General features: G+C 41.9%; 1 protein-coding gene across 5 annotated transcripts in view; it reads left to right on the top strand.

Annotated features, from left to right (window-relative positions):
- UBXN2A (UBX domain protein 2A) overlaps nt 1-20,443 on the top strand; it is a 64,302-nt gene extending 43,859 nt beyond the window's left edge. For all 5 annotated transcript variants that reach the window (XM_063623958.1, XM_055253348.2, XM_055253349.2 and 2 more), the window contains 3 exons: nt 1,046-1,183; nt 2,813-2,971; nt 19,371-20,443. In XM_063623958.1, coding sequence (XP_063480028.1) covers nt 1,046-1,183; nt 2,813-2,971; nt 19,371-19,566 — 493 coding nt within the window. In that variant the 3' untranslated portion in view covers nt 19,567-20,443. The remainder of the gene's footprint in view (nt 1-1,045; nt 1,184-2,812; nt 2,972-19,370) is intronic.
- Nucleotides 20,444-20,527: the final 84 nt, after the last annotated feature.

Raw genomic sequence — 20,527 nt, 5'->3', positions numbered from 1 at the left:
GGACAACAGAATGAGACCGTGTCCCAAAAACAAAAAACTCAAATTATTTGGTTAACAGAGATATCCAGTCTTTTGGCTTCCCTGGGCCACACTGGAAGAAGAAGAATGGTCTTGGGGCACACATAAAATACTAAAATACACTAATACTGACGATAGCCGATAAGCTTAAAAAAAATTGCAAAAAAGTCTCATAAATCTCTTAATGTTTTAAGAAAGTTTGCCAGGTGCGGTGGTTCACGCCTGTAATCCCAGCACTTTGGGAGGCTGAGGCGGGCGGATCACGAGGTCAGGAGATTGAGACCATCCTGGCTAACACGATGAAACCCCATCTCTACTAAAAATACAAAAAAAAATATTAGCCAGGCATGGTGGTGGGCGCCTGTAGTCCCAGCTACTCAGGAGGCTGAGGCAGGAGAATGGCACGAACCTGGGAGGCAGAGCTTGCAGTGGGCTGAGATCGCGCCACTGCACTCCAGCCTGGGCGACAGAGCGAGACTCTGTCTCAAAAAAAAAAAAAAGTTAGTTTACAAATTTTTGTTGGGCCACATTCAAAGCCATCCTAGGCCACAGATTGGACAAGCCTGGTGTAGTATATAGTCATCAAGTATTTCATGAATTTAGTACTATTCTAGGTACTGCTATAAAACTCATGCTGGTTGGGGGGCGGTGGTTCACGCCTATAATCCCAGCACTTTGGGAGGCTGAGGGAGGAAGATTGCTTGAGCCCAGGAGTCCAAGACCAGCCTGGACAAAACCGTGTCCTACAGAAAATTTAAAAAAATATATGCTTTCACAATAAAAAATAATTAAAACTCATGCTGTTCATGAGCTTATGGTCTTAAAAATTATATTCTTGTGGGTTTTTGGTATTGTTCATATTATTTAACTACTTTGTTTTGAATACATTTAGTTATTTCATTGTATAGAATATTATATATATTATTTCTGTATATTTCTACGTATTCATTTTTTGTATGTACAGAATGTTTTTCAGAGAAATAAAATACACCAGGAGCTTTATCATTTTATTTCTATGTTTTCCAAGGGAATTACCTTCAGAATTACAGGGAATTTTTGATAAGGAAGAGGTGGACGTTAAAGTTGAAGACAAGAAAAATGAAATATGTTTGTCTACGAAGCCTGTGTTCCAGCCCTTTTCAGGACAGGGTCACAGACTAGGAAGGTAAGTATGCTTATTGTCTTGTTTTCCATAGATGAAGGCTTAACTAATATTCTGTCTATCATTATTTTACCCTTGTAGACCATATGAATGGAGCTTATCATTTCTCCCATTGGAAATCAGATTTTGTTTTAATGTTAATTTTTATGAGGACACCTAAGTCATAGTTACCTAAGTGTATATTAACAACGCCTGGCCGGGCATAGTGGCTCATGCTTGTAATCCCAGCGCTTTAGGAGGCCAAGGTGGGCGGATCACCTGAGATCAGGAGTTGGAGACCAGCCTGACCAACATGGAGAAACCCCGTCTCTACTAAAAATACAAAAAATTAGCCAGGTGTGGTGGCACGTGTCTGTAATCCCAGCTCCTCGCTGAGGCAGGAGAATCGCTTGAACCTGGGAGGCAGAGGTTGTGGTGAGCCGAGATCGTGCCATTGCTCTCCAGTCTGGGCAACAAGAGTGAAACTCTGCCTCAAAAAAAAAAAAAAAAAGAAAGAAATGCCAGCAATACAGTAAAAAATCATGCAGGCTTTTTTGTTTTTTTTCAAATCAAAAGGGCTTGGCTTATTAAGGACAGGATTCAATAGTTAAGTCCTTTTGTCTCCCTTGCACTCACCACTATAGAGTACATGTACTAGCTTTTGAATATTATTGTTTTCTTTTTTTTTGAGACAGAGCCTCACTCTATTGCCCAGGCTGGAGTGCAGTGGCATGATCTTGGCTCACTGCAACTTCCGCCTCCTTGGTTCAAGCAATCCTCCTGCCTCAGCCCCTCTAGTAGCTGGGATTACAGGCATACACCACCATGCCCAGCCAATTTTTGTATTTTTAGTAGAGACAGGGTTTCGCCATGTTGGCCAGGCTGGTCTTGAACTCCTGACCTCAGGTGATCCACCCACCTTGGCCTCCCAAAGTGCTGGGATTACAGGTGTGAGCCACCGCACCCAGCCTATTGTTCTGTTTTATGGTTACCACTGCCTGCAACATTTTGTTCTATGATCTATGTATGAATTTTGAGGTAATAAAAATGAAAATCAGTGTCAGTATCAAAGCCTTAAATTAAAGTTTTACAGTTTCCATCCTATCTAACAGAATATGTAGAGAGATTAGATAGATATGGGAGCTGTTTGATTTTTATAAATTCTCATATTTTAAATTATCAAGATTGGTAAGGTGCATACATATTCATCCACACATACAAATATATCTGGATGCATCCTTCAGAATGATCAGGAAGTACTTTAGTTTCTTTTTCATCATAACCTAAGGACTAAGCTCAATAAAGAACTTATAATTTCTTTTAGAAATTTAACCTGGGCAGTAGGTAAAGGTAAAGTCCATAGACCTATGAACCTTCTTTAAAATTATCCATTCTGTAAAGCACTACTCAAATAATACCAGTAATAATATATATAGCTTACAAATTACTTGTATAATTTCATCAGATTCTTAGAACCATCATATATTGTGGACATAAATAATATATCTTTCTGTTATTACTGAAGAAACAGATATAACTTACAAAAATCTTCCTTAAAGTTATACTTGCTATAATATTTTTATAGTAATTATTTAATGATAAAGTTTTATTGAATGGAAAAAACGTCTAACTTTGTTGTCTGGATTTCCTTAGTGCCACACCAAAAATTGTTTCTAAAGCAAAGAATATTGAAGTTGAAAATAAAAATAATTTGTCTGCTGTCCCACTGAACAACTTGGAACCCATTACTAATATACAGATCTGGTTGGCCAATGGGAAAAGGATTGTCCAGAAATTTAACATTTCTCATAGGTGAGTCTTCAATTTCAGTATTTGATTTTTTTTCACCAAGTTTAAATTTATTTTGTCTTTTCAGTTCAGTCAGCAGTTTATTTTTTAGAGATAGAATCTTTCTTTGTTGCCCAGGCTAGAGTGCAGTGGCACAGTCATAGTTCACTGCAGTCTTGAAGCCCTGGATTCAAGCAATCCTCCCATCTCAGCCTCCTGAGTTGTAGAACTACAGCCACATGCCACCATGCCCAGCTAACTGTTTTGTTTTTTTTTTTAATTTTTATTTATTGCCAGCTAATTTTAAAAAATTGTTTCGTAGAAAGGGGGTCTCACTGTGTTGCCCAGACTGGTCTCAAACTCCTGGACTGAATTCATCCTCCTGCCTTAGCCTGCCAAAGTGCTGGGATTACCGGCATGAGCCATCGCATCCTGCTAAGCATTTTATTTATTTATTTATTTTTTGAGTCGGAGTCTTGCTCTGTTGCCCAGGCTGGAGTGTAGTGGCACGATCTCAGCTCACTGCAACCTCTGCCTCCCAGCTTCAAGCGATTCTCCTGCCTCAGCGTCCAGTGTAGCTGGGATTACAGGTTTGCACCACCAAGCCCGGCTAATTTTTGTATTTTTAGTAGAGACGGGGTTTCACCAGGAGTTTGGCCAGGGTGGTCTCAAACTTCTGACCTCAAGTGATCTGCCCGCTTTGGCCTCCCAAAGTGCTAGGATTATAGGAGTGAGCCACCTCGCCCAGCTTGGCCAAGCATTTTAATAAATAGTTCTCTAAACATAATTATGTCTAGACAATTTTTTCTTTTGAGGCAAGGTCTCACTCTGTCACCCAGGCTGGAGTAGAGTGGCGTGAGCCACCGTGCCCAGCTGATAATGGGTATTTTTAAACATTGAATGAGGTAGGCCAGGTGCAATGGCCCATGCCTGTAATCCCAGCACTTTGAGAGGCCAAGGCAGGAGGATCACTTGAGCTCAGGAGTTCAAGATCAGCCTGGGCCATATAGTGAGACCTCGTCTCTACAAAAAAATTTTTTTAAATTAGCTGAACATGTTGGCGCACATCCGTAATCCCAGCTACTTGGGAGGAGAATTGCTTGAGCCCAGGAGGTAGAGACTGCAGTGAGCCAAATTGCACCATTACACTGCAAGCCTGGGTGACAGTGAGACCCTGTCTCAAAAAATAATAATAATAATAACAATAATAGTAATGAAGTTGGCCGGGCGCTGTGACTTAAGTCTGTAATCCCAGCACTTTGGGAGGCCGAGGCGGGTGGATCACGAGGTCAGGAGATCGAGACCATCCTGCCTAACATGGTGAAACCCCGTCTCTACTAAAAATACAAAAAAAATTAGCCGGGCGTGGTGACGGGCACCTGTAGTCCCAGCTACTCTGGAGGCTGAGGCAGGAGAATGGCATGAACCCGGGAGGCGGAGCTTGCAGTGAGCCTAGATCGCGCCACTGCTCTCCAGCCTGGGCGACTGAGCAAGACTCCATCTCAAAAAAAATAATAATAGCCGGGCGCGGTGGCTCACGCTTGTAATCCCAGCACTTTGGGAAGCCGAGGCGGGCGGATCACGAGGTCAGGAGATCGAGACCACGGTGAAACCTCGTCTCTACTAAAAATACAAAAAATTAGCCGGGCGTAGTGGCGGGCGCCTGTAGTCCCAGCTACTCGGAGAGGCTGAGGCAGGAGAATGGCGTGAACCCGGGAGGCGGAGCTTGCAGTGAGCCGAGATTGCGCCACTGCACTCCAACCTGGGTGACACAGCGAGACTCTGCCGAAAAAAAAAAAAAAAAAAAATAAAAAATAAAATAAAATAAAATAATAATAATAATAGTAATAATAATGAAGTATTTTCAGTCTGTTTTAGGATTTTCATTCTCATCATTTGATTCATTTTTCTGTTTAGATGCATAATTATAAAAGAATTATTTTTAATGTTTTAAATTAGTCATTAGCATTATATGCATATCCTTCTGTCAATTATAGTGAAAGAATGAAAATACAGAAAAGCATTAAAAGAAATTGAAGTTAATATGAATTCCACCACTCAGAGATAATCAATATTATCAGTTTGATGCATTTTTCTAGTCTTTTATCTCTTCCTAAAAGCTTTTTTTTTTTTTTTTGAGACGGGGTCTTCTGCCACCCAGGCTGGAGTGCAGTGGCACGATCTCGGCTCACTGCAACCTTCATCCCCCAGGTTCAAGCAATTCTCCTGCCTCAGCCTCCTGAGTAGCTGGGATTACAGGCACGTGCCACCATGCCTGGCTAATTTTTGTACTTTTAGTAGAGATGGGGTTTTGCCATGTTGCCCAGGCTGCTCTCAAACTCCTGACCTCAGGTGATCCACCCACCTCGGCCTCCCAAAGTGCTGAGATTGCAAGCATGAGCCACCGTGCCCAGCCTTCTTAAAAGCTTTTTTTTGGCTGGGTGTCGTGGCTCATGCTTGTAGTCCCAGCAATTTAGCAGGCTGGGGGCTATTCAGGAAGGAGGCTGAGGTGGGAGAATCACCTGAGCCCAGGAGGTTGAGGCTGCAATGAGCCATGATCTCACCACTGTACTCCAGCCTGGGTGACAGAGCAAGACCCTGTCTCAAAAGGGGGAAAAAAAAAAAAAGTTTGTTTTGTTTGAATTAAAAATAGAAACATGCAAGGCCGGGCGCGGTGGCTCACGCCTGTAATCCCAGCACTTTGGGAGGCCGAGGCGGGCGGATCACGAGGTCAGGAGATCGAGACCATCCTGGCTAACACGGTGAAACCCCGTCTCTACTAAAAATACAAAAAATTGGCCGGGCGAGGTGGCAGGCGCCTGTAGTCCCAGCTGCAAGGGAGGCTGAGGCAGGAGAATGGCGTGAACCCCGGGGGGCGGAGCCTGCAGTGAGCCGAGATCGCGCCACTGCACTCCAGCCTGGGTGAAAGAGCGAGACTCCGTCTCAAAAAAAAAAAAAAAAAAAAAATAGAAACATGCCATATATAGCATATGTAATTTTTCCTTTTTAAAAAATTTTTTTCCGAGCGTAGTGGCTCACACCTGTAATCCCATCACTTTGGGAGGCCGAGGCGGGCAGATCATGTGGTCAGGAGATGGAGACCATCCTGGCTAACACAGTGAAACTCCGTCTCTACTAAAAAAAAAAAAAATACAAAAAATTAGCCGGGCGAGGTAGCGGGCGCCTGTAGTCCCAGCTACTCGGGAGGCTGAGGCAGGAGAATGGCGTGAACCCCGGGGGGCGGAGCCTGCAGTGAGCCGAGGTCGCGCCACTGCACTCCAGCCTGGTTGACAGCAAGACTCCGTCTCAAAAAAAATAAAAATAAAATAAAATAAATAAATAAAATTTTTTTTCAGGAAATGTGGTACAGATAAATAACAAATATAGGGAGAGAGTTAAAAGAATAAGAATAAAATACATATGTACCTCCTACCTCAAAACATAGATTCTTATTAGTATACCTTATGTGTCTTTCTGTGATCATGTCTCTTTTCTTCTGTGGAAGAGATAAATAACCACTGTCCTAAATTTGTGTTGATAATTTGCTGCTTTTATTTATAGCTTTACCTAGTATATACGTATTCCTAAAATAGACTAAATTGTTTTTCGTATTTCTAAATAATTACTCCGAATTTCAAACCGGCAGAAACTTACAGAAAAGGAACCTGGCACGGTGGCTCACGCCTATAATCCCAGTACTTTGGGAGGCCGAGGTGGGCAGATTACGAGGTCAGGAGATCGAGACCATCCTGGCAAGCATGGTGAAACCCCATCTCTACTAAAAATACAAAAAATTAGCCAGGCGTGGTGGCAGGCGCCTGTAGTCCCAGCTACTCTGGAGGCTGAGGCAGGAGAATGGCGTGAACCTGGGAGGTGGAGCTTGCGTTGAGCCGAGATCGCGCCACTGCACTCCAGCCTGGGGGACAGAACGAGACTCCATCTCAAAAAAAAAAAAAACAAAAAAACTTACAGAAAATGTTCAAGAACAATATAAAGAACTTTTCTTGGCCAGGTGCAGTGGCTCACGCCTGTAATCCCAGCATTTTAGGAGGCCGAGGCAGGCAGATCACAAGGTCAGGAGTTTGAGACCAGCCTGACCAAAATGGTAAAACCCTGTCTCTACTAAAAATACAAAAATTAGCCGGCCGTGGTGGCGCATGTCTGTAATCTTAGCTACTCAGGAGGCTGAGGCAGGAGAATCGCTTGAACCTGGGAGGCAGAGGTTGTAGTGGGCCGAGATCGTGCCACTGCACTCCAGCCAGGGTGACAGAGTGAGGCTCCATCTCAAAAAAAAAAAAAAAAGAAAAAACTTTTCCCCCTAAGCATTCAAGAGTTAGTGCCAGTCTGATGACCCATCACTTGAAATACTTAGGTATAGATTATCTATAAACAAGGAACTTCTCCCACATAACCACAATACAGCCATTTAAATCAGGAAACTTAACCTTAATATGCTTGTATCGACTAATAGACCCTAATATAAGGTTTTCCATTTTATCTAATACCTTCCTTTATAGCAAAAGGCCATTCAGAATTACAATTGCACTTAGTTGTCATATCTCAGTTTGAAATAGTTCCTTGTCTTCCTTTGATTTTTATAACCTTGACTTTTTAAAATATTACAAGCCAATTTATTTTGTTTGATGCTTCCTCATGATTATATTTAGGTCACTAATTTTGACAGGGGTGTGACAGAACTAATGCTTTGTACCTCTCATTGTATTCCAACAGGTGGCATCATTTACATTTGTCCCATTATGATGGTGTTAAATTTGACACTCGATTAAAGTGGTGTCTACCAGAGTCCTTTACTGTAAAGTTACTCATTTTCCCTTTGTAATTAATCTGTATTTTGTGGGAAGGACTTTGAAATAGGATACTTATGTTCCTCACAAGACCTCAGATTGATTGATTGATTGATTTATATCTATACCTACTCACAGTTTGCTATTTTATTCAATAGTTTATGAACTCTTACCATCATTTATTGTGATATGCACATTGTCTCAGGTACAGTTTGTGAGACCTCCTTTAAACTGGTTCCTGTGTTATTTTGAAATGCTCCCATAATTCTTGAACATTTCCTTGTTTTCGGCACAAATTTTTTTTTTTTTTTTTTTTGAGACGGAGTCTTGCTCTGTCACCCAGGCTGGAGTGCAGTGGCGCAATCTCGGCTCACTGCAAGCTCCGCCTCCCGGGTTCACGCCATTCTCCTGCCTCAGCCTCTCCGAGTAGCTGGGACTACAGGCGCCCGCCACCACGCCCGGCTAATTTTTGTATTTTTGGTAGAGACGGGGTTTCACCGTGGTCTCGATCTCCTGACCTCGTGATCCGCCCGCCTCGGCCTCCCAAAGTGCTGGGATTACAAGCGTGAGCCACCGCGCCCGGCCACAAAATTTTTTTTCAAGTTCATTCTATGCTTTTCCAGGAATCCCTACTTCTTTTTAGTGGACAGTGGTATTGACAATCCAGGATCTGGGTACTAGATATGCTTATTGCTTATCAGGATACCACTGCTTCCAGGCCCTCTGTGTGGAAAGAATTGTTTGTGTGCACATGCACACACACACACCAAAAAGAAAACTGTTTCAAAAATTGAAGAGGGGATACTTCCAGACTCATTCTATGAGGCCAGCATTACCCTGATACCAAAATCAACGAAGACACACACAAAAAACCTATACATACACATACATGTGTGTGTGTATGTATATATATGCACTTAAGTTTATATCTGTATTTATTCCTTTTTTTTTTTTTTTTTTGAGACAGGGTCTCACTCTGTCTTCCAGGTTGGGGTGTAGTGGCATAATTACAGATCACTGCAGCCTCCACCTCCCCAGACTCAGGTGATACTCCTCAGTTTTTATACTTTTAATAGAGAGGGGGTTTCACCCTGTTGCCCAGGCTGGTCTCAAACTCCTGGACTCAAGCGATCCACCTGCCTCAGCCTCCCAAAGTGCTAGGATTACAGGCATAAGCCACCACACCCGGCCTTATTTCTATATTTTTATATATCAAAAACCATGAGTCCACGTAGATACATCCAATTTCAGTCTGGTAGGGCCAGGTGTGGTGGCTCATAACTGTAATCCCAGCACTTTGGGAGGCCAAGGCAGACAGATCACTTGAGCCTAGCAGTTCAAAACCAGTCTGGGCAACATGGTGAAACTCTATCTCTACTAAAAACACAAAAAGTGGCCAGATGTGGTGGTACTCACCTGTGGTCTCAGATACTCGGGAGGCTGAAGTAGGAGGATCACCTGTGCCCTGGGGAGGTCAAGGCTGCAGTAAGCTGTGATTGCACCACTGCACTCCAGCCTGGGCAACAGAACCAGACCTTGTCTGAAAAAAAATATATATATAAGGTTTGTTCTAATTTTCTCCTTTCCGTATTTGTAACTGACTTCTACAGTGCAAGATCTGGGTCCGGTTATAGTTAACACATTTATTTAATCAGTTTTCCTGTATGTGACCAATGTCCTTTTTCCACTGCTGCCTCCTACCCCACATGTAAGCCTTCCTCACCCTGCTTGGGCTTTGACTCTCCTTGTTGAATTCCAATATGGATTCTCTCCTCTTCCTACTAGGCTTTCTGACACATCATCATCCCAGGGCACCCCTTCAATGGAATGCCCTCATACACTGCTTGACTTCAGGAATCCATGCCAGTGACCTCCTCCCCTTGGTAGACTGACATTCTGGGCTGCCTCTCAGATGCTCTCCTCACCACTGTCTGGTTCTGACACACTGCAGTCAACTGCTCTTCCATATGAAGGCTTTTTTACTCTGCTTGGGACAACCTGCTCTGTTGTGATTTTTACTGGGCAATAGCTGACTGATACAGCCATGTAAACTTGGACTGTTACCAATAAAGGTAGATTGAATAGTTATTTTCATATAATGGAAGACAGTAATCAAAAAATATTTGCAGCTGGGTGTGGTGGCTCAGGCCTGAAATCCCAGCACTTTGGGAGGCCGAAGGGGGCGGATCATTTGAGGTCAGAAGTTCAAGACCAACCTGGCCAACATGGTGAAACCCCATCTCTACAAAAAATACAAAAATTAGCTGAGTGTGGTGGCCCACTCTTGTAATCCCAGCTACTTGGGAGGCTGAAGCAGGAAAATGGCTTGAACCCAGGAGGTGGAGGTTGCAGTGAGCTGAAATCGCACCACTGCACTCCAGCCTGGGTGATAGAGCGAGACTCCATCTCAAAAAAAAAAAAAGTATTTGCTATGGCTGCACACATCAACATGGATGAGTCCCAAAAACATAACATAGAGATAAAGCTATAGAACACATACACTATGATTCCATTCATGTCAGGTTTAAAAAAGTAAAACTGCCCTTAAAAGCTACTAAGCCATGACTCTTCTTCCCCTATCCACCAGCTTGGATATTTTCCTCACCCCACTTGGCCTCTGACATCCTACACTAGACAGCTCTTATATGGGCCACCATAACTCCCAGCATTTCTGAAATAGATGCCTCCCATGTTCTGTCCTACTAATGGCTTGGTGGCTTTTGGACTGAATCATTAAAAAATTGCATTTTTCTTCCGTTTTTTCTGCTTATTTTATTAGTTACCAGGAGAGTTGTGCTAAAATCTCCAACTATGATTATGGATTTATCTATTTCCTATTTACTTCTGTCAATGTTTGCTTTATATATTTTAAAGTTATATAATTAAGTCCAGCAGAGATGAAATTGTGTTTTTCTGATTAATTGACTTTGTTGGGGAGAAAAGATTTTCTTCACCCATTGCCTAGATTCATGGCTGAGACCCCTTTAACAAAAGACAGATTAACAAAAGAAATGCATGTGATTTTATATTTCATTTTATACACACACACACACACACACACATACACACACATACACACACACACATACACACATATATATATTTTTTTCTTTCTTTTTCGTTTTGTTTTGTTTTTGAGACGGAGTCTCTCTATGTTGCCTAGGCTGGAGTGCAGTGGTGCGATCTCGGCTCACTGCAACTTCTGCCTCCCAGGTTCAAGCAGTTCTCCCTGCCCCAGACTCCTGAGTAACTGGGATCACAGGCACCTAGCACCACACCTGGCTAATTTTTTTTTGTATTTTTAGTAGAGAAAGGGTTTGCCATGTTGGCCAGTCTGGTCTCGAACTGCTGACCTCAGGTGGTCCGCTCACCTTGGCCTCCCAAAGTGCTGGAATTACAGGCGTGAGCCACAGTGCCCGGCCTTTTTTGTTTTTTGTTTGTTTGTTTTGTTTTTTGTTTTTTTGAGACAGTCTCACTCTGTTGCCTAGGCTGGAGTGCAGTGGCATGATCTTGGCTCATTGAAACCTCTGCCTCCTGGGTTCAAGCGATTCTCATGCCTCAGCCTCCTAAGTAGCTGGGATTATAGGCACCTGCCACCACGCCTGGCTAATTTTGGGGGTTTTTTGTTTTGTTTTGTTTTTTTGAGACAGAGTCTTGCTCTGTCGCCAGGCTGGAGTGCAGTGGCGCGATCTCAGCTCACTGCAACCTCCGCCCCCACCCGGTTGAAGCGATTCTCCTGCCTCAGCCTCCCAAGTAGCTGGGACTACAGGTGTGTGCCACCATGCCCAGCTAATTTTTGTATTTTTAGTAGAGATGGGGTTTCACCATGTTGGTCAGGCTGGTCTTGATCTCCTGACCTCATGATCCTCCCACCTCGGCCTCCCAAAGTGCTGGGATTACAGGCATGAGCCACCACGCCCAGCCTAATTTTGGTATTTTTAGTAGAGACAGGGTTTCGCCATGTTGGCTAGGCTGGTCTTGAACTCCTGGCCTAAGTTTGATGAGGAAGTGGATAGTTTGTGGGAGAAGTATGATTGGAGGGCAAAAGGGGTATGATCTAATCGTAATAAATTAAGGGGAACTTAGCTTAGCCTGTTCCTTCAGATTCTTCGTGGCATCTCTGCATCTTCAAGGATGAGGTTGTTCCTTTCCTCTGGGTATACGGACAATACCTCGGGAATGAAGGTTTTATGACCTACTTTAGAGGAAGGACAGATAATTTCTTTTTTGGTCTGCTTTGAGGGGAGAAGGGCAAGGGGAAAATGAGACTGATCTACCTGTTACTGCTGTTTCCTCAAATGCCAAGGTGCCATATTTTAGGGTAGCATATCTTGAACCCTGTCAACCTTTTTAGCACTGTCACATGTCTCTCTTAATCCTTGGTAATGCTTTTTGGTTAAATCTACTCTGCCTGATATTAATATGGTCATAACAGCTTCCTTCTAATTAGTATTTGCCTGGTATATTTTTCTCCTTACTTTTAATTTCAGCGTATCTCTATATGTTTATCTGTGTGTGTATTTAAAACTATCTCTTGTAAATAGTTGAGTTTTGTTTTTAAATCTAGGCTAACAGTATTATTTGTTTCTGGTTTTGTGGGGTTTTTTCCTCCTGCTTTACTCTGCAAGGAGGTTTCTGTTTTGTGGATTTCTTTAGCTACCATCTACCTGGTGCTTTCTATGTGTTTGGCTCTCTTGAAGGCATTTCACTTTTATTTCTGTCAAAACCATTCTAGACAGCTGGAATCACACAACTGATTATCATAATAATAGAAGAAGCACAAGTTTGAAATTATGTCCTGGAATGTTCTTTTGTGACTAAATTCCTTCCAAATGAAGAGGAGCACAAACTAAAGATGTAGAAATGGGAATGGGGATTTGTTATTCTGGCCCAAGCTTATTTGTTTATCTTCAGGGAAATAACATTTTAATCTTGACTTGTTTATCTAGATGAATAACAATTAAACACGTAGCTTTTTTTCCCCCTAAATGACTGAAGCATTTAAAAATTTTGGGGCCGGGTGCGGTGGCTCACGCCTGTAATCCCAGCACTTTGGGAGGCCGAGGCAGGTGGATCACGAGGTCAGGAGATCGAGACCATCCTGGCTAACACAGTGAAACCCTGTCTCTACTAAAAATACAAAAAATTAGCCGAGCGAGGTGGCGGGCGCCTGTAGTCCCAGCTACGCGGGAGGCTGAGGCAGGAGAATGGCGTGAACCCCGGGGGGCGGAGCCTGCAGCAGTGAGCCCAGATCATGCCACTGCACTCCAGCCTGGGTGAAACAGCGAGACTCCTTCTCAAAAAAAAAAAAAAAAAATTTTGGCCAACAGCATTTATTTAGTAATGATTAATCAGGCTTTTTCTTTTCTTTTTTTTTTTCTTTTTTAAATATATAATATATTTTGGTAGAGAGACAGGGTCTCACCTGCTGGGATTATAAGCTTGAGCCACTGCACCTGGCCAACAATTTTACTCTGTTACTCTCTTCCTTTTTGCTATTTTTGTCTACAAATATGTTACTTCTATGAACATTTTAACAACCCTCAAAATGTTATTACTTGTAAACAATATTCACTTATATATCATTTTATTTTTTCTGTTTTTTACCCAGTTTGATGTGTTTTAGCCTGAACAATTATCCTTAGTATCTCTTAAATTTTTTTAATTTTTTAATTTTTTTTTTTTTTTCAAGACAGAGTCTTGCTCTGTCACCTGGGTTGGAGTGCAGCGACGTGATCTTAGCTCACTGCGACCTCTGCCTCCCTGGTTCAAGCAGTTCTCCTGCCTCAACTTCCCAAGTAGCTGGCATTACAGGCATGCATACCACACCCAGCTAACTTTTGTATTTTTTTGGTAGAGACAGGGTTTCACCATGTTGGCCAGGCTGGTCTCCAACTCCTGACCTTGTGGTCCGCCCACCTCGGCCTCCCAAAGTGCTGGGATTACAGGCGTGAGTCACCGAGCCCTGCCTTTAGTACCTCTTTAATTGCTTATCTACTAATGATGAATTCTCTTAGCTTTGATTTGAACACATCTTCATTTTTAAAGACCATTTTCACTAGGCTAGAACTGTCAGGTTTTTCTAGCACATCAGCTCTTAATGCCCATATGTTGTCTTCTAGCTTCCATTCTCCTACTGAAAAATCAGCTGTCAGCCTTTTTCTTACTTTTTTGAAAGATACTAAGTCTTTTTTCCTCTCAGTTTAAAATTTTTCTCTTTGTTCTTAGATTTTAATAGTTTGAATATGATGTGCCTAGGTGTTAGTTATCTTTGTATTATATTGCTTAGAATTTGCTGAGTTTCTTGGATCCATAGTTAAGGTTTTTTGTCCGTTTAGGGAGTTTCTTGGCCAGTATTGATGGAAATTTTCTTGTATTTTATTCTCTTTTGTCTTTGGCATTTGTGGCTTTATTTACATGTATGTTAGATGTTTTCAGTGTATCTTATATTCTTTTCTAATTTTTTTCTTCTTTTTCCTTCTGATTCAGTCTGCATATTTTCTATTTGACCTGTCTTCCAGTTCAGTAATCTGTTGTATTGGTCTGGTCTGTTAAATACATGCATTGGAATTCTTACTTTCAATTCTACTGTCACTTGTAGACTTTTCATTTGAGTCTGTTATTTTTCAGGTGTCTGGTGAAATTCCTCATCTTTTTATTTTATCTGTTGCTTCTTCTGGATTTTAGCATACCTTATAATTCATCTGGTCATTAGACCTTGTTTATGGAATTGTAGAAGTTTCAGATGACATCATCTTCCTCCAAAGATACCTATGCTTCTATCAGACAGATTCCTAATGGATTATGTTGATTTTATTAAGAGTTAGTTGGATTGACTGTAGACTTTACTGGAGCTAGTTGGTTATCTGTTTTGCTTTTAGAGCATGGACTTGAACCTTAGGGTCTGACCCTTAGAACTGGTGAAAACCTGGGTGTTTACCAAGACTCCACCACATTGGCAGAGCTTAAACTCTATAGTCTGTGTGCCCAGCATTTTGGAGCTGCTGGAATCTCTCCTCAGTTGCTGTTTTCTGTTGGGTTCTTTGAATTCTCATTCTACTAATAGCTGAGGAGTTAGCCAATAACTTGAGAATTTGTTATGATTTTCTGGGCACATTTGTTTGTGGTTCCCTCTGTTCCAGCATTTTGGCTTATAAATCCCAGCTTCTTGTCTCTGCTTGGTGTAGTGAAATGGCTTTTTTGTTGTCCCTAATTCACTGCTACAAATTGGAAAGTGCCCTCAGTGAAAAAGCCAGTATGAATGTGGAGCTCACCTTGTGCATTTCCTTCTCACAAGGCTCTCAGATCATTTACATTGGTTGGTCTTCAGTGCTTTCACACAGCTCTTTTATGATAAGACGCTCCTTGACTTACATTACGATGTAATGTCCCAATAAACCCATCCACGTTGAAAATGCATTTACCCAGCACTTTGGGAGGCCGAGGCGGGCAGATCACGAGTTCAGGAGATCGAGACCATCCTGGTTAACATGGTGAAACCCTGGCTCTACTAAAAATACAGAAAAAAAATTAGCCAGGCACGGTAGCGGATCTCTGTAGTCCCAGCTACTCGGGAGGCTGAGGCAGGAGAATGGCATGAACCAGAGAGGCGGAGCTTGCAGTGAGCCAAGATCACGCCACTGCACTCCAGCCTGGGTGACAGAGCGAGACTCTGTCTCAGAAAAAAAAAAAAAAAGAAAATGCATTTAATACCCTGATGAACCCATTGTAAAGTTGAAAAATAGTTACGTGAAAGCATTTTAAGTCAGAGACCGTCTTTATATTGTCCAGCTTTTATAGCAATATTTTTAGGAGCACTATTTCAATAAAAGCTATTTCATCAATGATCAAAACAAAATCATCTTATTGTCTTTTTATTTTTTTATTTATTTGTTTTTTTGAGATGGAGTCTCGTTCTGTCACCCAAGTTGGAGTGCAGTGGTGCAATCTCGGCTCACTGCAACCTGCACCACCTCCCAGGTTCAAGCAATTCTCCTGCCTCAGCCTTCCAAGTAGCTGGGATTACAGGTGTGCATCACCACGCCTGGCTAATTTTTTTTTTTTTTTTTTTTTTTTTTTTTTGAGTTGGAGTCTCGCTCTGTTGCCGAGGCTGGAGTGCAGTGGCATGATCTCGGCTCACTGCAACCTCTGCCTCCTGGGTTCAAGAGATTCTCCTGCCTCAGCCTCCCGAGTAGCTGGGACTACAGGCACGTGCCACCATGCTCGGCTACTTTTTTGTATTTTTAGTAGAAACAGGTTCACCATATTGGCCAGGCTGGTCCTGAACTCCTGAACTCAGGTGATCTGTCTGCCTCAGCCTCCTAAAATGCTGGGAGTACAGGCATGAGTCATCATGCCCGGCCCTCTTAATGTCTTTTTACACTCTGCTGAATCTTTAGTTATGCTGCATTTGCATTCCTATTGTTGTTCAATTATGCCTTCTCTTTTTCTGTTTTCTTTTCTTTTTTCTTTTTTTTTTTTGAGATAGAGTTTCGCTCTTGTTGCCCAGGCTGGAGTGCAGTGGCACGATTTTGGCTCACTGCAACCTCCACCTTCCAGTTTCAAGAGATTCTCCTGCCTCAGCCTCCCAAGTAGCTGGAACTACAGACGCCTGCCACCATGCCCGGCTAATTTTTGTATTTTTAGTAGAGACGGGGTTTCACTATGTTGGCCAGGCTGGTCTCGAACTCCTGACCTCATGATCTACCCGCCTCAGCCTCCCAAAGTGCTGGGATTACAGGCATGAGCCACTGTGCCCAGACTTTTTTTTTTTTTTTTTTTAATAAGAGATGGGGTCTCGCTATGTTGTCCAGGCTGCTGGATTGGAGGGGATATTCACAGGTGCGATCCCACTAGGGATCAGCACAGGAGTTTTTACTTGCTCCATTTCTGACCTGGGCTGGTTCACCCCTCCTTAGGGAACCTCTTTCACCTGGAGGTCACCATATTGATTCCAAAGTTAGTGCAGGCACCTCATTGCCATAGCACACTACAGCCCCAGAAATCCTGGGTTCAAGGAATCCTCCCACCTCAGCTTCCCAGGTAGCTGGGACTATACGCATGTGCCAGTGTGCCCAGTGCTATTTTCTTTTTTATTTAGAGATGGGGTCTTGCCATATTGCCTAGATTGATCTGGAATTCCTGGGCTCAAGTGATCCTCCTGCTTTGGCCTCCCAAAGTCCTGGGATTACAAGTGTGAGCCAGCCTATTTTTCTTGATAAATCTTGTCAGATTTGTTCATTTTTATTAGTCTCTTTAAAGACTAACTTTTTGCTTAGTCAATTCTATTTCTGAAAATATCTTTATACTTTCATTGGATTTATTTTCTTGTTTTGGTAAATTAGATGTTAAGGCTGTGAAAAAATAGCAATTTACGTAAGCACATCTGATTTCTTATATCTCTGGATTTAAGAATGTCTAAAGCCTTTATTTATTTTTATTTATTTATTTTTTTTGAGACAGAGTCTCGCTCTGTCGCCCAGGTTGGAGTGCAGTGGCGCAGTCTCGGCTCACTGCAACCTCTGCCTCCCAGGTTCAAGCGATTCTCCTGCCTCAGCCTCCTGAGTACCTGGGACTACAGGCACTCACCACCACACCCAGCTAATTTTTGTATTTTTAGTAGAGACAGAATTTCACCATGTTGGCCAGGATGGTCTCAATCTCTTGACCTCGTGATTTGCCTGCCTTGGCCTCCCAAAGTGCTGGGATTACAGGCGTGAGCCACCATACCTGGCCTCTAAAGCCTTTATATATTGCATTTGTTTTGATTTTATTAGTTTTGCCAGAACTTGATTTATTTTAATATTTTCTTTTTTTTTTTTTTTTTTTTAAGATGGAGTCTTGCTCTTGTCACCCAGGCTGGAGTACAGTGGCATGATTTTGGCTCACTGCAACCTCACCTCCTGGGTTCAAGTGATTCTCCTGCCTCAGCCTCCCAGGTAGCTGGGATTACAGGTGCCCACCACCATACCCAGATAATTTTTGTATTTTTAGTAAAGACAGGGTTTCACTATGTTGGCCAGACTAGTCTTGAACTCCTGACCTCAGGTGATCCACCCACCTCAGCCTCCCAAAGTGCTGGGATTACAGGCGTGAGCCACCACACCTGGCCTATTTTAATATTTTCTAACTTAATACGTAAATATAGAATATCTCTCAACATTGTTTTTTATTTCTGTCATTTCCACTTTCTAGTTTTTTGTTGTCATCATCAATATATCACCTTTTTAATTTATTTTTCATTCATCCAATATTTATTGTATCTCTGATAGGTACTTTTCTAGGCACCAAGGATGTATCTATGAACAGAAACAAAAAATACTTGTTTTGTGTAATTTCCAGTCAGGAGAGACAGAAAATAAATAAGTCATATAATATTTGAGAAGACACATTTGAAAAATATAAAAGCAGAGAAGAATAATGGGTAAGAATATTGGCTGGGCACGGTGGCTCACACCTGTAATCCCAGCACTTTGGGAGGCTTAGGTGGGTGGATCACCTGAGGTCAGGAGTTCACACAAGCCTGGCCAACATGGCAAAACCCCATCTCTACTAAGAAATACAAAAACTAGCCGGACGTGGTGGCAGGCGCCTATAATGCCAGCTACTAGAAAGGCTGAGGCAGGGAGGTGGAGGTTGCATTGAGCCAAGATCATGCCACTGCATTCCAGCCCAGGCAACAGAGCTAGACTCCATCTCAAAAAAAAAAAAAAAAAAAAAAAAAAAGAATCTTTTTTTTTGAGACAGGGTCTCACCCTTTCATCCAGGTTAGGATACAGTGACATGATCTCAGCTCACTGCAACCTTCGTCTCCCGGGAACAACCTTCGTCTCCCACCTCAGCCTCCCGAGCAGCTGGACCTGTCTTTTAAGTCCACGCTCCAATCCTTCCACCTCCAGAAATCTTTCCCCAGTTCTTTTAACCTTTGTTTTCTTGCTTTTTATATTTATGTTCTTTGACATAAGCTTTAACCTTTAGTTATCCAATTTTTGGTACCCAAGTGAATACACAGGACTGGGTCTTAGACTTTTTTGGTAGCCCTTACAGGTTTAATAAAGTGGCACTTAGTGAATTTTAGTGAATTGATTGAATGAGAGAATTCTTTCTTAAGTGATAGGCATATTTCATTAATTCTAAGTTGCACGTTTTTTCACATTTTAGCATCTGTGAAATGAGGATGCATTCTATAATCCATGGCTACATGACGATCATGATACAATTGTGACAGCCTCTCTAAAACATAGCCATAATTCTTTTGTCTTACCTAAGATAATTAACAGTGGTAATTCCTTATTGTCATCAAATTTCTGGGAGTCAAACTTTAAAAGATAGCCCAAATAATCAGTTATATCATAAATTCAATTATTCTGTATATTAGCATATCCACAATCTGGGTGTTGTGGCTCATGCCTGTGATCTCAGCACTTTGGGAGGCTGAGGCAGGAGGATCAGTTGAGCCCAGGAGTTATGATGGCACCACTGCACTGCATCCTGGGTGACAAAGCAAGACACTATCTCTAATAATAACATATCCAGATACTTTTATCAGTTGTTATTACTATAAATTATGTAATTCAAATTTTCATAAAATTATATTAATAGTTTTTGCTGTTTTACAGAGTAAGCCATATCAAAGACTTCATTGAAAAATACCAAGGATCTCAAAGAAGTCCTCCGTTTTCCCTGGCAACAGCTCTTCCTGTCCTCAGGTTGCTAGATGAGACACTCACACTGGAAGAAGCAGATTTACAGAATGCTGTCATCATTCAGAGACTCCAAAAAACTGCATCTTTTAGAGAACTTTCAGAGCACTGATGTTTGATAGACTAAGTGGAAAATTTGCAGAGAAATGATGGTTGTTAAGTGGACATGCAAACCAAAATTGGGGACTGGAGAAGTTAGACTCACTAGACTTTTGGTTCGAGTACTATTGAACTCTCCTGATGAGAAGATGTTTAGATAAGTACAAGTTAGGAAAGTAGCATATGACTGGAAACTATATTCAGTGCACTTTCTCCAAAAGACTACCCAGAAAAATAGACTTATTTTCAAATACCAATTATCAAGATATATTAAATAGCTGTATCATTTAGAATCTTAATATGGTATAAATTAGCAAATGTATTCACAATATTCATTCAAACATCATTCCCAGACAGCAGGGATTTATTTAAATGTTAGCTGTCTCGGAGTTTTTAAATAGCTAATACGACCAGGTACAGTGGTTCATGCCTGTAATCCCAGCACTTCGGGAGGCGGATACAGGCAGATCACGAGGTCAACAGATTGAGACCATCCTGGCCAACATGGTAAAACCCCATCTCTACTAAAAATACAAAAATTAGCTGGGCTTGGTGGTGCGCAACTGTAGTCCCAGCTACCCAGGAGGCTGAGGCAGGAGAATCGCTTGAACCTAGGAGGTGTAGGTTGCAGTGAGCTGAGACTGAGCAACTGCACTCCAGCTTGGCAACAGAGCAAGACCCCCTCTCAAAAATAAAATAAAATAAATATAAATATAAATAATTGTGGCCAGGTGCAATGGCTCATGCCTGTAATCCCAACACTTTGGGAGGCTGAGATGGGAGGATCACTTGAAGCCAGGAGTTTAAAACCAGAATGGTCAACAGAGTGAGACCCCTGTCTATATATTTTTTTAATTTAAAAAATAAAAGAATAAAATTGTGTAGCTTAGTATTAGTGTCAAGATTAATCTGCCTGGTCACATTTCTACACTTTATAAAAATGTGATAAAAGAAAATTCTCTTTCTAGAAAGCC

This window comes from Symphalangus syndactylus, chromosome 18 (genome assembly GCF_028878055.3).
Source record: "Symphalangus syndactylus isolate Jambi chromosome 18, NHGRI_mSymSyn1-v2.1_pri, whole genome shotgun sequence".
Taxonomy (NCBI): Eukaryota; Metazoa; Chordata; class Mammalia; order Primates; family Hylobatidae; genus Symphalangus; species Symphalangus syndactylus.
Note: the sequence above shows the minus strand (reverse complement) of the source record. Positions and strands in the feature narration are given on the sequence as shown.